Source organism: Centruroides sculpturatus, unplaced genomic scaffold (genome assembly GCF_000671375.1).
Source record: "Centruroides sculpturatus isolate CEXI.00-Female unplaced genomic scaffold, Cexi_2.0 scaffold3, whole genome shotgun sequence".
In the NCBI taxonomy this organism is placed as follows: domain Eukaryota; kingdom Metazoa; phylum Arthropoda; class Arachnida; order Scorpiones; family Buthidae; genus Centruroides; species Centruroides sculpturatus.
The window spans coordinates 1930132-1944872 of record NW_019384366.1 but is presented as its reverse complement, the minus strand read 5'-3'; the positions used below and the strand labels follow the sequence as shown (position 1 = coordinate 1944872).

General features: G+C 30.6%; 1 protein-coding gene across 1 annotated transcript; it reads right to left on the bottom strand.

Moving 5' to 3' along the window:
* Positions 1-7456: 7456 nt before the first annotated feature.
* LOC111642699 lies at positions 7457-14388 on the bottom strand. Its single transcript, XM_023389081.1, has 3 exons — positions 12962-14388; positions 12677-12766; positions 7457-7619 (listed from the first exon to the last, which is right to left on the bottom strand). The coding sequence occupies exon 1, from the start codon at positions 14131-14133 to the stop codon at positions 13096-13098; it is 1038 nt and encodes a 345-aa protein (XP_023244849.1). The 5' UTR covers positions 14134-14388; the 3' UTR covers positions 7457-7619; positions 12677-12766; positions 12962-13095.
* Positions 14389-14741: the final 353 nt, after the last annotated feature.

The following is a 14741-nucleotide window of genomic DNA, read 5'->3' as shown; positions in this document are numbered from 1 at the left end:
ATAATAATGTAATAGCCGAGACCAAGTGGCGTGCCGTCATTAGAAGCGGTGGAAGCGCCGCTTCCCTTGTATCTTCTAAAAAGTAAATACAGTACATATTAATTTTAATTATATGAAAATATTCGCACAATATTTTATTATAACCACATTATGTATCTTATTACAAATTTCTATACTGCACGTGAAAAAAAGATAAGATTGCTATTGTATATTCGAATATCAGTAGTGGAGTGGAAGCGCTATATTTTCAGCTCCCAAACAGCCAGAAACAACTCTTTACTGAGCACCAACCTCACCCAGTTTAGCTGGTAGAAGCCTAGGACCTTGGGTGGAAGCTACACACATATAACGCTTCCAATTCTATCCAGGACCGGTTCTGGGCTGTTAGCCGCCTGCCCGCTAGATATTTGACCGCCCTCGGCCGATTATGTGAATTACGAGTAGATTTATAACTTAACCCAACCGATAATAATTTACTGTATGTTTTTATGATAGTTCTGTATAGTTGACAGGAGTTTAAAAAAATCCATTAAAATATTTGATATTTTTATTCCGCTCTCCGATTTTATATTACTCACGGATTTCAATGTTACCAGTGATATTACGATTTCGTATGTCCCATCTTTAAGGGGATGTAGAAGAAAACGTGTACTATTCTTGTATAATGTTAAAAAATTAACCGTTACTTTGACAGCATCATTTACAACTAAATTTAATGAATGAGAGAGATGCACGAGGTACAGAAAAAGCTCTAGAATACAGTCGACCACCCTATAACACGGTTCACTTCACTTCACTTCACTTCACTTCAACCTTTTTGATAGAGGAGTGCTGCAGCTCGTCGCTTTTCACTCCGGAAGAAACAGTGAGGCCGATCGCACAGCGACCGAAGAGGCGGTCTTCGGTCGCTGTGCGATCGGCCCCTTCGGCGGCGACCAATCCGAGAAGACAGGAGAGAGGTCACCAAAGCCGGCCTTATAAGAGACGACCCCCGCGAGAAAGGGAGATAGAATGCCTTCCGGGAGGACTTGGGGGGAAGCTGCCCCTATTCAGGCGTCTATAACACCGTAGATACGTTACGGTTTTTATGAATCCATTTTCTACGAGTCCAGCCAATCACAGCCCGGCACGTGTGCAGTTGTCAGACTACGGCTATTTGAAAGGTTTTCTTCCATAAAATTAATCGATTCTAGACTAATTCGACTCAATTTCCAAAAAACGTATAATTTTTTGGGAATAATCCGTATAAACTCTGCTATAAACAAAAAATTGTAGGATTACTTACCGAGTGTGCACCGTTCGACCACGCCATTGCTTAAGCTTGTTTTCGTCGCGGAGCAGCGCACCAAACAGCGGGCGCGTTTTTTGATAAGTTATTTTTCTGCGAAAAATTCGTTGAACTTTGGAGACATCATTAATAGAAATAATTTTTATGGCCATTGAATAAGAAATGTTTTTTTTTTTTTTCACAAGAAATGTATAAAATTGCAGTACTATATTAGACTTATAGTACCTAATTTATATACTGTACAGACGATAGTAAACTCAACTTATCCGCCTAAACTCTCCGTAGCGTGTAAGTAGTTCGGCTGCTCGTCCACTATTGGTCCAGATTCGACCAATCATGTCGCGACACGAGTCAGTGATGACGTTTTACCGAATTATACGATTTTTTTAGCATGTTTTGTACGAATACAATCGCAATTTTTTCGCCGTGATATAGGAATCCGAACTATAGGAACCCGTGTTATAGGGGGTCGACTGTATATTTTCCTTACATTTACGATTTATATATCCGTTTATCATAAAAATTTGTCTTTCCACTTGTTTCCCAAGACTACAAATATTCGAGTACAAAGTAACCGGTTTCAACTTATTTCTACTTAAGAAGTAGTTAAGTAATTAAGCGATTAGGGAATTGGGGACATAAACAAAACCTTGATTTAAGAGCCGAAATTTTTCTTAAACAAAAGCTTAACCGAACCATCTCTAGCCGAGTACAGTGGAGACTGATTTCTTTGTATTATTAATGTAATAAAGACAGAAATTTTTCCAGTTCAACGAGAGTGACCGAAAAGTTGTAAATTTTGGAAATTTCTGAGGGCACTTGGTCCTAAAAAGAATTACAGTAGTTAGAAAACAAATGATTATTAAGTTTACCAAATTTAGACTTTTACAGCTATGGTGAGAAACGTTTAAAATCTACAACAGCCCTGTCGCATCCTTTGATATATACTAGTGATGCGACAAAAGAGGTATTTGACATTAACCGGTATCGGCACCCTGGGGATTTGGCAGTCCGCGTGTATGCACGCTCTGCAAATGTCTACGATTCCACCCATTAGCCACTCGTAGGGAGCTATTTGACTAAGCGCATTGTTTTAAGATTTAAAAAGTAAAGAATATTTTATATTTTTATGTACGTTTCTTTACAAAGCTATATTTAATTATAATTTTCTTTAAAAGTATATTCATACAATTGAAGAATATTTTGTACCAGGTATGTACCGGTACATCCACCACCACATTTTATTTCACCGAGTAAGTTATTTTATTTTTAATTGTAGCCGTTATATTGTGGCTAGCGATTCGGAATGTAATTGATATTAAAAATACATTTAGAAAAGTCTACGGTTTTTACTGGCTTATCGAATAAACGATACGAATGGACCCTAGACCAGAGGTGGCGAACCTATGGCACGCGCACCCAAAGTGGCACGTAACGAATTATATGATTTCGGTTTATCATCTTTTTCAATCAGGTTCTTTACATTTATTCTAATTACGGTATATTATTTTATTTATTTAAAAATAGTTTTTTTAAACTCTTTTCGCCGTGTGGGTACTAAGAGGGCTTTTTTATTTAGCAAGTCCATAATGGGACAGCCGGGCGGTGAAGAATGGATACCCACCTGAAAATTTTCTGGGGTTTTGATCTCGGATCTACCAGAGCGATAGCTACCACTTTGACCGCTCGGCCATTCGGCCAAACTTAAATATAGTTACTCGAAGTCTAAAACTTCTGCACGCATAAACATTTTTAAAGAAAAGTATGCTTAATATGTGGCGCACAGACTCAAAAAGGTTCGCCATCTCTGCCCTAGACCATCACTGACGCGCAATTGACCAATTGCCCCTGGATGTCGGCTTCTTACAGAAACACAGCTTTCCTATCATCAAATGTCACTGCACGCCGCTGATATAAACTGTTTTCTAAAAAATATATTTTTAGAAAAACAAACCTTCAAATGCTTCATAAATCATCTGAAACTGATTTGTAGATTTGTTTGAGAAATGCTGAAATAATCATTTTATTATATAAATAATTTGGATAAAGAATATTTTAGTGCATTTATCTGAAAGAATGACCTAATCTAAAAACACTTACTCACAGAAATCAAAATATCTTGATATTATGTATACAGGTGTATATGCTAAATAAATAACTGAAAATTTTGCAAGCTATCTTAGTCTCTTAAACTTTGATAGGAGTTAACCTATTTCTATTTTTAATGATAATATTTATATCAGATTTTATAACTACTGTAGTTCATTAATTATTATCTATAGCTTTTAAAATCATCATAGCAATATTAAATAACAAAAGAAGTTCTGTTTTAAAGAGAAGTCAGTTTTATGTTTTCATTTTAACACATTAAAACAAAATGTCAAGTAAATCTTATATATATATATATATATTTTTTTTGTGATAAAGAAATACTTGTCTATTATCACATGGGAATCATTTGCTCCAACTAAACCTATTTTTCTCTCAAGAAATAGTTTTTCAGACTTGTTTACAATGGACTTTTTGGGAATGTGACAATTATGATTGAAAAAATCTTGTGTTATATTGCTTGTATTGTGTATTTTGTTGTAACAACAAAATACACATTTGAATGTGACAATATATGCATTATAAATTATATTGTTTTTCAGAATATTTTAATATAACTTTGAAATTATCTTATGTTTGTTCTGTTTTATATCTAAAATAGTCTTTTTTTTTTTTTGAAGAATTTCTTTACTTTCAAATAATACTTTAATCATTTAAATATTTTGAATTAACTTAATATTTTATTATTATAATAAATGTTAATGAAAATTATGTAATAGTAAGAAATATAACAACTTATTATTATTTACATTTTAATTTATTAGTTTTCTGTTACAATGTGTTTAAGAATAAAACTATATACATATAAAGTACAGTGTTCTAATTATCCAAAGTAGTGTAGACCAAGGGCACATTGAATAACATGGAATGTTTGATTAATAATTAGGCAAACTGAATTTGGATTCATTAACTTATACTGTGTACTCTATTTTTAGGTAGACCTACTTATTGAACATAATGACTTAAATTACAAAGTACTTAATTTTATATACAACTAAGGTCTCTGTGGTGACCTCATGCACTATGATAAGAAAGGATCACATTAGAAGTAGGCGGTGTCATATTTCCAATAACAAAGACAGCTGTACACCCACACATGGGATATATTCTTATATGAACACGAACTAATTGTCACTTGAATGATCCAAAATCATTCAGATGAAGTGATTGGATGTTAAAAGATGTGTCCAGAGATTCTGGGTTTTTTGGGGTGGTCTATGTGATTGTTTGGGGTTATCATCAAAGCTTGAATTGTAAAATTTAAGGATCTTTAACAGTATGTGCAGGTAGAGTCTGGGTGTTCTGATGAATTACAGAGAGAAGAGAGTCATTGCTTGACTGAGAATTCAATGTCTGAGTGTCTGACAGAAAATAGGAAAGGTAGTACTGAAAAACATGTCAAAATGAACTTGCCGACAAAGCTAGCAAACAATAATTGTAAGATAACATACAATTTGTAACTCTCTCCCCACAAACTATTAAATGAGCTTTAATAAAAAGGACCTACTTTTTTTTTACATCTTGTCGAGCATTGTCATTTTCATCTGGACCCACGCTGACCTCTAAACTTCCCAAAAAGGCATGTAAATAAAAGTGAGATACTGTAGACTGGCCACCACTCAGGCCAAAGTTCCTAGACATCTTGTGACAAGTACAGACCGAGCAGAACAGGAACCTCATACAACTGTTCTATTAAAGCAAATGTAAACCTATTGTAATAATTAAAACTCTAATCTTTATTAAAATTTATATTATAATGAGAAATCATAATTCTTTTTAAAACTTTTAGAGTCCCTTTTGAATACCATATATCACCTGACTGATTCATTAAAATGAACTCTATTGCACTAGTTCTCATCTTTGTTGGCATAGTACTTTTCCACAATTCACCTTGGATAATGAGAAACTCACTTAATAGAGACTATTATTTATAAATACCAACTAGATAAGTCACATTAAGAAACATAAAACAATGTTTATCTTTGTAGTTAGCATGGGCAAACAGTGAGTAGTGTGTCACAAATCAAAGATTATAAGTGATTTATTGTTGAGAAAGGAAAAGAATAGAATTAATAGAAACAAGTAGAATTATTAATACTCTTCATTAGCATAACTGATTGATTCATTCTGTTTACTCCATACTAATGCATAATTAAATTCTAAGACGACATACATATTTTTTCTATGTCATTTTTTACAGTCCGTCTTCTATATAACAGACTGCAGTATACCATATTGCATCAATATAAAAACATTCATAAGTAAAAGGAAAAACATTTTTGTAAGCTTAAAAAAATGGTTTTTGCCAATTTTTATTACCTTAAAATTAATACTGTAATACATACAATTTTTAAATACAGTGTTTTATATACTCATAGTATTATTTCAAGACAAAATCATAAACTAATTTGTGTTTGTGGATAAATGTCTACATATATTCACTATACATTTTTTCTTCCTAGTTTATAGTAAAGAACTATTAATAATTAAAATTATTAATAGTTAATTAAAACTATTAATAATTAAAATTATTAATAGTACTTTAATTAAACAAACTCTTAATTACTTTGCTACTATATTACAACAGTACTGTACAGTACAGTACATATATTATATTAGCAATGTAACAGAAATGTGTTATTTAATGGATCTTACTGTCAGTCCCTACATAGCCTGTTATTTTGAAAATAGATTATATTATTTAAATTAAAAACTCAAAACCTATAATCCAGCATGTACATTTTTGCCCATGTTCAATGGGCAACATCAGGCAAACTAATCCCCAGCTGCTGAAACAATGGGGAATTACACTCCAATGAATTCGGCAAAGTACACCTCTCACACAACTCTTTCCAATCCTTTCTCAAACATCTTGAGCAGGTGGAAGTATATAAAGCACCTGCAATAACACCATTATTAATTTTTGCAATGTTGACTCCCACAGCATAGAAGTCTTTCTCCATACTATAAATCTTATTATCCCCCTCCCCCTTTCTCTTGTCTAACGTCACCTCCCCTCTGCACATGTTTACAGCAATCATCCATTGTTTCAGCAGCTGAGGATTAGTTTCCCTAATAATGCCTGTTCAAACAAGGGTGAAAATGTTTGCATGTATTAAAAATTTGCTGGATTATAGGTTTTTAGGGTTTTTAATTCAAGTATAACCAGTTTTAAGTGGTAGTATTGTATTATTTAAATTTTATTCTTATTCAATTATGATTTGATTACAAACAACAATATAACATAAACAGTATTGCAAATATTAAGATTAACAAATTGAAATAAAAAACTAAAAACATCTATGAAACTGTTTTTCTTTTGAACTTTTCCTAATCACTCATTAGAAGAAAAAGTATGGCTAATTTAAGGTATCTTGTAAAGTGATAAATTTCTAAGTGAAATGAAATTTAGCATACTGTAAAATTTCAGTTACAATCAATATCACATCATCAAAAATAGAAATGTGCAAAATGTTAGAAGTACATTTTTCTGTAAAAATACCATTCATTACAAATAAGTCTCTGCAGAATATCATAAAAAAATATATTGGTTTTAAGTAGTCTTAATTCAGGAACTTTTTTGAAGTGATACAAATAATCAGCTCAGCATACACAAAGCATATATAATGTTGCATTTTTTTAATACAGAAAATATGTTGTTATTCAATTTGTCATGAATTCTTCAACTAGTGATATTAAAATTATGTAGAACATAACACTATTGTTTTTAAACAATTTAGAAATCTTTCTTAAATACTGTAGCAATTTATTATTAGCAATTTAATAAATATACAGTCGACCCCCCTATAACACTGTTGATTATTCCGTTTTATATGAATCCATGTTGTACGAGTCATTTAAATTTTACAAATAGGTGTGCCGGGCTGTGAATGGCTCACGTATTTGTAAAATCTAAGTGACTCATACAACATGGAATTCATATAAAATGGAATAATCAACAGTGTTATAGGGGGGGTCGACTGTATTATATCCTGCATTATATTTGATAAATCATTTGTAAAACAGAAATTAAAATAAAATACAAAATGATGCAACATAAATTTCAAAATTTTTCAATAGAAGTTTCTTGCAATTTGATTTAATGAATTTTAATTGAAACATTCCAGCAAGAAAATACTTTTTAGGATTCGGATTTCTTCTCACTTTCAGGTTGTCGAAATTGCAGAAACAACAAAAAGTATGTCAAGATTGCACTGAACACCTATAATTAAAGAGTAAAAATTAGAAATCAATTATTTTCTTCCAATTTTTTTGATTGAGTAAATTATTAGATAAATTCTCAATTTTCATGTTACAATCAATTTAAATAATTGAAAAAAATGTAATATAATCTTAAAATCTAATAAAGAATTAAACATAATCCAGATTACGAAATTTAATAAAGTCATCTATTGCTAAAATTTCAAATACCTGATATAATTATTAAATATTATTTTATAAATTACTGGGAGAAAGATAATTAAGCAAGCATTATTTATGTTTATAATATCTATTCCATCTAATACCAAATTACTTAATATCTAATATAATAGCAAATTAACCTGATTAATTAAGTTTGATTGAGTAGCAATGCATCGGACTTCAAAAAGTTTATTATAGATATCTATTATTTTATCAGATGGCCTCTATCAAAGTATTGAGAAATCTACATGGGCTGGATAACTGAGAATTTCATAACTTATGTACATGCACACAGTATTTGAGAATCAAACAGAAAAGTTGTTTAGGAAAAAAGTTACATTACATCAGATGGGACCATAAATCATATTATTATACACATGTCAGTCAAAGTGTTAGTTGCTTATCCAAATTTGGTAATTGGGCCCTCAATTGTGTTGAAATAATAAACATAATTGAAGAGAGAAGAAACTTTCTTAAGATGAGCAAATTCCTGAATAAACCTGTAAACTTTCAGTGACAGTTCATCCAATTGAAAAGAGTGGGGAATTGACCACACTCTTTTCAATTGGTGACAAGGGTTGGTGGGGAAATTTGAGTAAAAATGATGAGTCACAACGGAGCCTTCAGATAAGATTGTCACCATCCTCACTGCCAAGTTGAGTTTCATCCTCAAAGATCAGATCAAGTCCTCTCAAACTTGCTGAATTATCTCCCAATGAAAACAAAAGAGAAAGAAATCTTGTTGTGTAGTTCAAATCACCAGAATTATAAGTTATTTCTGCTTCAACATTCCAGCAATCCAACTCTGATTGTGCAACTGAAAAATTGTTTCATTTGGAATTTTGTGATGTAGACAAGATAATTAGTTAAATTAAAATCTGTTATTAAAAAAAAAAAGAAAGTCAATCTTCTGTCTCCCTTCTTCTAATGGTCATGAAGTTACTGTAAAAAAAAGGGAGGGATAATACTCCCACTTACTTAATCCAAGTTTGCCAGTTTTTGTAGGTGTTATATATACAGTAGAACCCCTCTAGTCCGCCCTCGGCTAGTCCGTCACTCTGGTTAATCCGACCGTGGTTGGAGTCAAGAAACTTGTCCCGACTCATCGGTGACTCACCGTCCGTGGCGTTTTTCTGTGTTCGTTACAGTATATGTTTTACATTGTGTGTACATGTACAGTTTTGTGTGTGTTTTCAACATGTCAGGAGTCAGGAGTGAAACGTAAACATATTACTCTTTCATTAAATGAAAAATTAGCAGTGCTACAAAGACTGGACAAAGGGGAAGATTGTTTATTTTACTTTTTTCTGATAATCCGACCTTTTTTGCGTTCCGACCATACCCCTAGTTCCAAAGGTGATGGATTAGAGGGGTTCTACTGTAAGGTTATAATATTTATGTCATAAAAAACCCTATGCCAATAAATATAAAGTTTTACCTTAATATGAAATTGATAACAAAAAATTTTTAGCAACTTCTAGATAATTCTTTTAAGAAATTTTTCAATTTGATTTTTTATTTACTCTGAGAATGATATTCATTCACAATATTTTTGTTTGTACTCAGAATCAGAAAAGACTAATACATTATAGCAAATAATTGAAATGAATGGCTTCTTTCAAAAAGAAATGCTTATAAAACAATATTCTATCTTGATTAACAATATTATCCTTGTAATAATTAAGAATTATGATCTAGAATTCACAAAAACTACTATAATTGAATAAAAAATTAATTTATTTGCAATTAATAATAATAAGATTCAAATAAAAAAATTAAATACAGTCAAACCTCCAAACAATGGCCATTATCTGTTCCCATCAGTGTCATTGTTCAGAAGTTTAACTTTACAGCAGAAACAATACATTTCAACTAAACTGTTACAATTCACCATGGCAGTGTTTTTCAACCTGTGGGTCGCGACCCCCAGAGGGTCGCAAAGCCTTACATGGCAGGTTGCGGGTAAAAGAAAAAGCCAAGTGTTTGCAGGTCCTACACTACAATAAAAAAAAAACTACAGTTTCAGTGAGAAGGCTGTGCCTGTATATTTTACAGTACAATTGGTTTTTCAATTGATATTTAGGTCTCAACAGAAAGAAAATTAAATACATAGTTTTTAAAATCACTGATATAATGTAGTTTTAAATGGTCCTGGGGGTCACCAGAATTTTTTAACTTGTAAAGGGGTCGCATATTCAAGAAGGTTGAAAAACACTGCACCATGGTATGAGGATCAAGGAAAGAAAGAAAATTTTGTTTAAAATTTTTGCTAAGCCTAAAGTCACAACTTTGATAAGATGATACATTTCATCTTTTGGTGAAATTATATCAACTTTCTCATCTGATACATTAGTCACTTTTCTCACAATCAACTCCAAAGAAGTATCATCCTAAAATCTCTGATTGTACAGTACAATCCAATCTAGGAATACTACAGTTTAAACTGTTTTTAAGGGTTGTTTTCTCTGATTTGTCAATATGCATTGTTGCCTATTCTATTGGAGAGTAGTCACATGTTCACCTAGTTTTCAAGACTTGTAGAGTAACCAACTGTTCTCTAGATCATTTGGAGTTACTGAATAATCACCGCTGACTCTCTGTGTTGGTTTGTGTTTCCTGACTCATAGAGAAGTCATCACACATTTGCCAATCACAAAAGACATACATTGCCTTGCTGAAGCACACTAATTCTCTTTCTGGAGAACAATAATCTTCCATCAAACTCCTTTCAATCTTCTACAAGAGAATTGTCAGCATAATATCCAATGTAAGACCTTTTGTCAGATACTTTACTTTATCAATGACTAGGTTACAAGGACTGTCCCACAACTTAGAACTGTTTTTGTAATTTTTTCAACAAAGATAGTTTTATTCTATTCTTGAAGACGTTTAATTTAACTCTGCAGTGATCAAACATGGCTTATCAATTTTAACTCACTCTCTGCATTAAAAATATATTGTGCATGTGTTCTACAGTCTAAAGTGTTGTCAAAGAAATGTTTTATTAAATGATTAACCATGTTGAGTGACTCTCAACTATCTCATCATTTCCTTCTCCACCCTCTCTTACCCTTACCTCCCATTATGTTTACCACTCAAGTAGCAGGCATAACGTATATAGTGTAAGATATTCCAAATATACTTATATTTGGTGACCAACCTTAACTAGAGGAAGAAGAGTTTCAAAGAATCTCACAATGTTATTTTATACTAATCATAAAATTAACACATTATATAAAATAAGAGAATAATCTTAAAACAACTTTAATTAGTTTTTTTAATTAATTTTTTGAATTGACTTACAATTTAAAACTTAGTTAATATACTCATATAAACTGTATTTTATAACTCATTATAATAAAATTGAGAAATTTTAATCATATGCAGTAAAGCATATGATTAAAATTTAAAAAGTTTTGCATAACTTAAACTAAAACTTAACATTTTACTTAAATTAAAATTAATAAGTTGTCTTTCCTAATCATATAAATACAGTGGAACCTCATACTTCAAATGCTTCAGAGTTTGAACTGTGCACAGTGAAAATTTCCAGCAAGTTGCATAACTTTCCTGGCAACATTTGGTAGTATCATCTGGTATGATATTTTATTAAAAAGCTTTTTATATTTTTAACTATTATAAAATGACAAAAAGCTTAATTTTGAGAGTAGAGATGGATTTTATAAAAAAAATTGTAAATGCTAATAACAAGTAAAATCATTAAATCCAATCCTACTGGAGATATGACATATGACGCAACCCCCCTTTATCTCCCCACCCCTCAACCTTTAATTACCCTAATACACAAACCTCCCTGCAAAATTTCAGAAATTTTCAATAAAAGACACAGGAGTTATTAAGCTTCAAAGAGGATGAACAAACTTGAGCCACCCACATGCTAACATCCATACGTAAAGAAAACCCTAAATTTTTTTTGTATTTCTTGGCATTTCAAGGCTTCCCTGGTCCAAAATTGTAAAAATTTTGGGAGATAATTTTTTTTACCAATTACCATACTTTCCCTCTGTTATATATAACAAGTTGGGAAGTAAAAATGTAGTTTGATACAAACACAATCTATTGTACACCCAAGTTGTCTCTTGTTCTTGTTTTATATTTGTGTTTTCAGTGTTTTCCACTTTATTTTTGATGTATTTGGTTAAATATATTGTGTGCTATTCATCAATTTTTAATAGTTTTTTTCCTGAAACTTTTCTTCTTTTCTTTGTTGACAGCTTTTGGGTATCCTGTACCATACATTTATATTCTTTAGTTCAAAATTTCCTGAATGCAACTTTTTAAACCACATTTGACATGTTCAAAGTTTAGAAGCATCTTTCTATTTCACTTCCCACTATTTATAATGAGAAAAACTGATTTGGGCTTCGAATGAGTTGGAGTTCAAATGGTCTCCTGCTATGAATTAAATTCAAAGTATGAGGCATCACTGTACTTATGCATCTTGAAAAATCAAAATGTCATTAATCACTCTAACAAATTAATCAAAAACTTATCAATAAATTGATTTCTCATATTTTTGTATACTTGACCAATCTTGAGTTTTTGATTTAGTAGAAAATTTTTTAGAATGACTTGTATAAAACACCAAAAAGTATTTTTAAAATTGCTTTATTTTAAGAAATATAATATAGCTTTTAAGCAAATTAAAACACTGTTCAAAGTTAGATATCTACAATCTAATTGCAATGCAACAACAATAATGTTTTCATTTGCAAATTCATCCATACTTTGAGCTTGCAGCAATTGATACATTACAAGCTTGATTTAAATATAAAGATATCTAATTAACTTTTTAAAAACCTTTAATTTTCTTAGTAATATATTGTTATCATTTACCTTTAATATGACACCTTTGGTTACAACAAAAAAATCTAAGCATGTTAATCCAATGTTTGGTCCATTTAGCTTTTCTAAGAAAAGTGTCACCTGGAAAAAGATATTAAATAAACTAACAGAATTAAACAGATAAATCATAAAAGTCAATTTTTACACCACACTTTTACTCTCTTTAAAAAAAAAAGTTGAGAGAAACTTTTACATCTAATTCAAATTGTTTTGAGCAAAAACTTTAGAAAGTTTTCTAAGAAATAAATTTTAATTACATAAAGGATCGATTCTTACTTGCATTTGATGCCGCCTTGGTAATTCAAATCTTAGTAATTTATGAACAACATCTGATGAATCGTGAACCTATTTATTATTATAAACAAACAAAAATTGATTAAAAGAAAATCAATTTTCAGTAGTTTCAACTGTTAAATAAAACTTACCGAGATTGTTACCGAGGCTGCATAGAGAGAAATGATGGTTAAATTCATAATGTCACCAAATGCCCAAAGTCCAATAATTGGTTTTAAATCATCAACAATAAAAAATTGATATAATAAAAGACAAGATTCTGGAATGCAGACAAGATAATTTATGAAGATAAAGACAGAAAAGAATTCATCCATTGACCAGATCAAATCACAAATTTTTTGATGTCTTCGCATGACTTCTTCTAATCTTTTTATTACCTCTTCTACACTACTCATTTTCTCAATATCTCTAGCAATTTCATTCAAGCGCTCAGTTGTTAAATCACAAATTAACATGAAATATATTGCACTTATAACAGTTATGCTCATAGCATAAACTGTTATTGTGATAAGTATTGCATAAGCAACATGAACATTCATATCATCCCATATTTCAATGCATTCATCAAAGATAGATAGATAGAATTTTACTAAACTTGAAATGAAAGTTGTTGCAATTATAGGATAGAGAACAAAACAATAAAGTTTTTGAGTAGTGGCAATAGATTCCATTTTGTGAATTCTTACTGAATCTGGTCTACTACCTGTATCTTCCCATAAGGTAATGAAAATTTCTCTCATATGCTTACTGCGTTTAGTAAAGCCAAATAAAACTATAATCATAGCATTGCAAAAAGTATGACTGCAAATAACAATAAAAATATTACTTATGCTAGACTCAGAATATTTTTTAATGAACAAATCAACAACTTCAAGCTTAGGTTTGTTAAAAGAAAGAGTATATATCTGATAAGCAGCAAAGAAAAAGAAAAGCCAGAGTGTCCAACCAATTATACATGTATTTAGAATTTCAAAGAATCGGCTGTTCAGTTTAAAGATTCTTAGAAACTTTTTTGATTTCTTTTTAATTTTCCCATCCTCTCTATGTAATGTATTTGAAAGACCAAAGAATTTCATAAAAAATACAACCGGATAGAAAAGCTTCCGCCAGTCTCTTGAATTTGTTTGCAGACCGAACAAATCTTTTTTGGGCATTGTAACATATAATTTAGCATTCAAAATAGAAAAGTTATTGTGCTTTGCATTAATGGTGAGGTACTATATTGTTTAATATATAGAAAAAATAAAAGAAAGTCAACTTTACCGATACAAGAACCATCATATCTGAATTACTTTATCGTTCTTAACTTTATATAAGACGTATTGATTTTCTAAATCAACTGATTTATTGATTTTTGAAGAAATCAATACTTGATCAGTGTGCATTTTATTTAATTAAATATTACGTTAGTAAAAGTGCAGCAAAACTTTTAGAAATAGTTGAATTTTAAAAAAATATCGAAAATAATACTCTTCCATTTAAGCATTGACTTTATATATGTGTAAATCTCTATATACAGCTATGTTAAGTAATACTAAATGATCTGCCAGATTGTATTAATATTGCTATGTTAAGTATATTACTATATAGCTTTATTAATTTAATAGACTAAGTTAGTCAAAATAACTTAACTTAATAACTGTGTAAATCTATGCAATGTAAAAAAAAAAAAAAGAATTCTGAAGGAAATAGATTCATTAATCATATAAAAAAAACTTTTAATGTCTTCTTATTGACTAAAGAATAAAAAAAATTAATTTAA

What these genes read in the sequence shown, in the direction of transcription:
- LOC111642699 (XM_023389081.1), bottom strand. Translation starts at nt 14,133, where the DNA reads ATGCCCAAAAAAGATTTGTTCGGTCTGCAAACAAATTCAAGAGACTGG.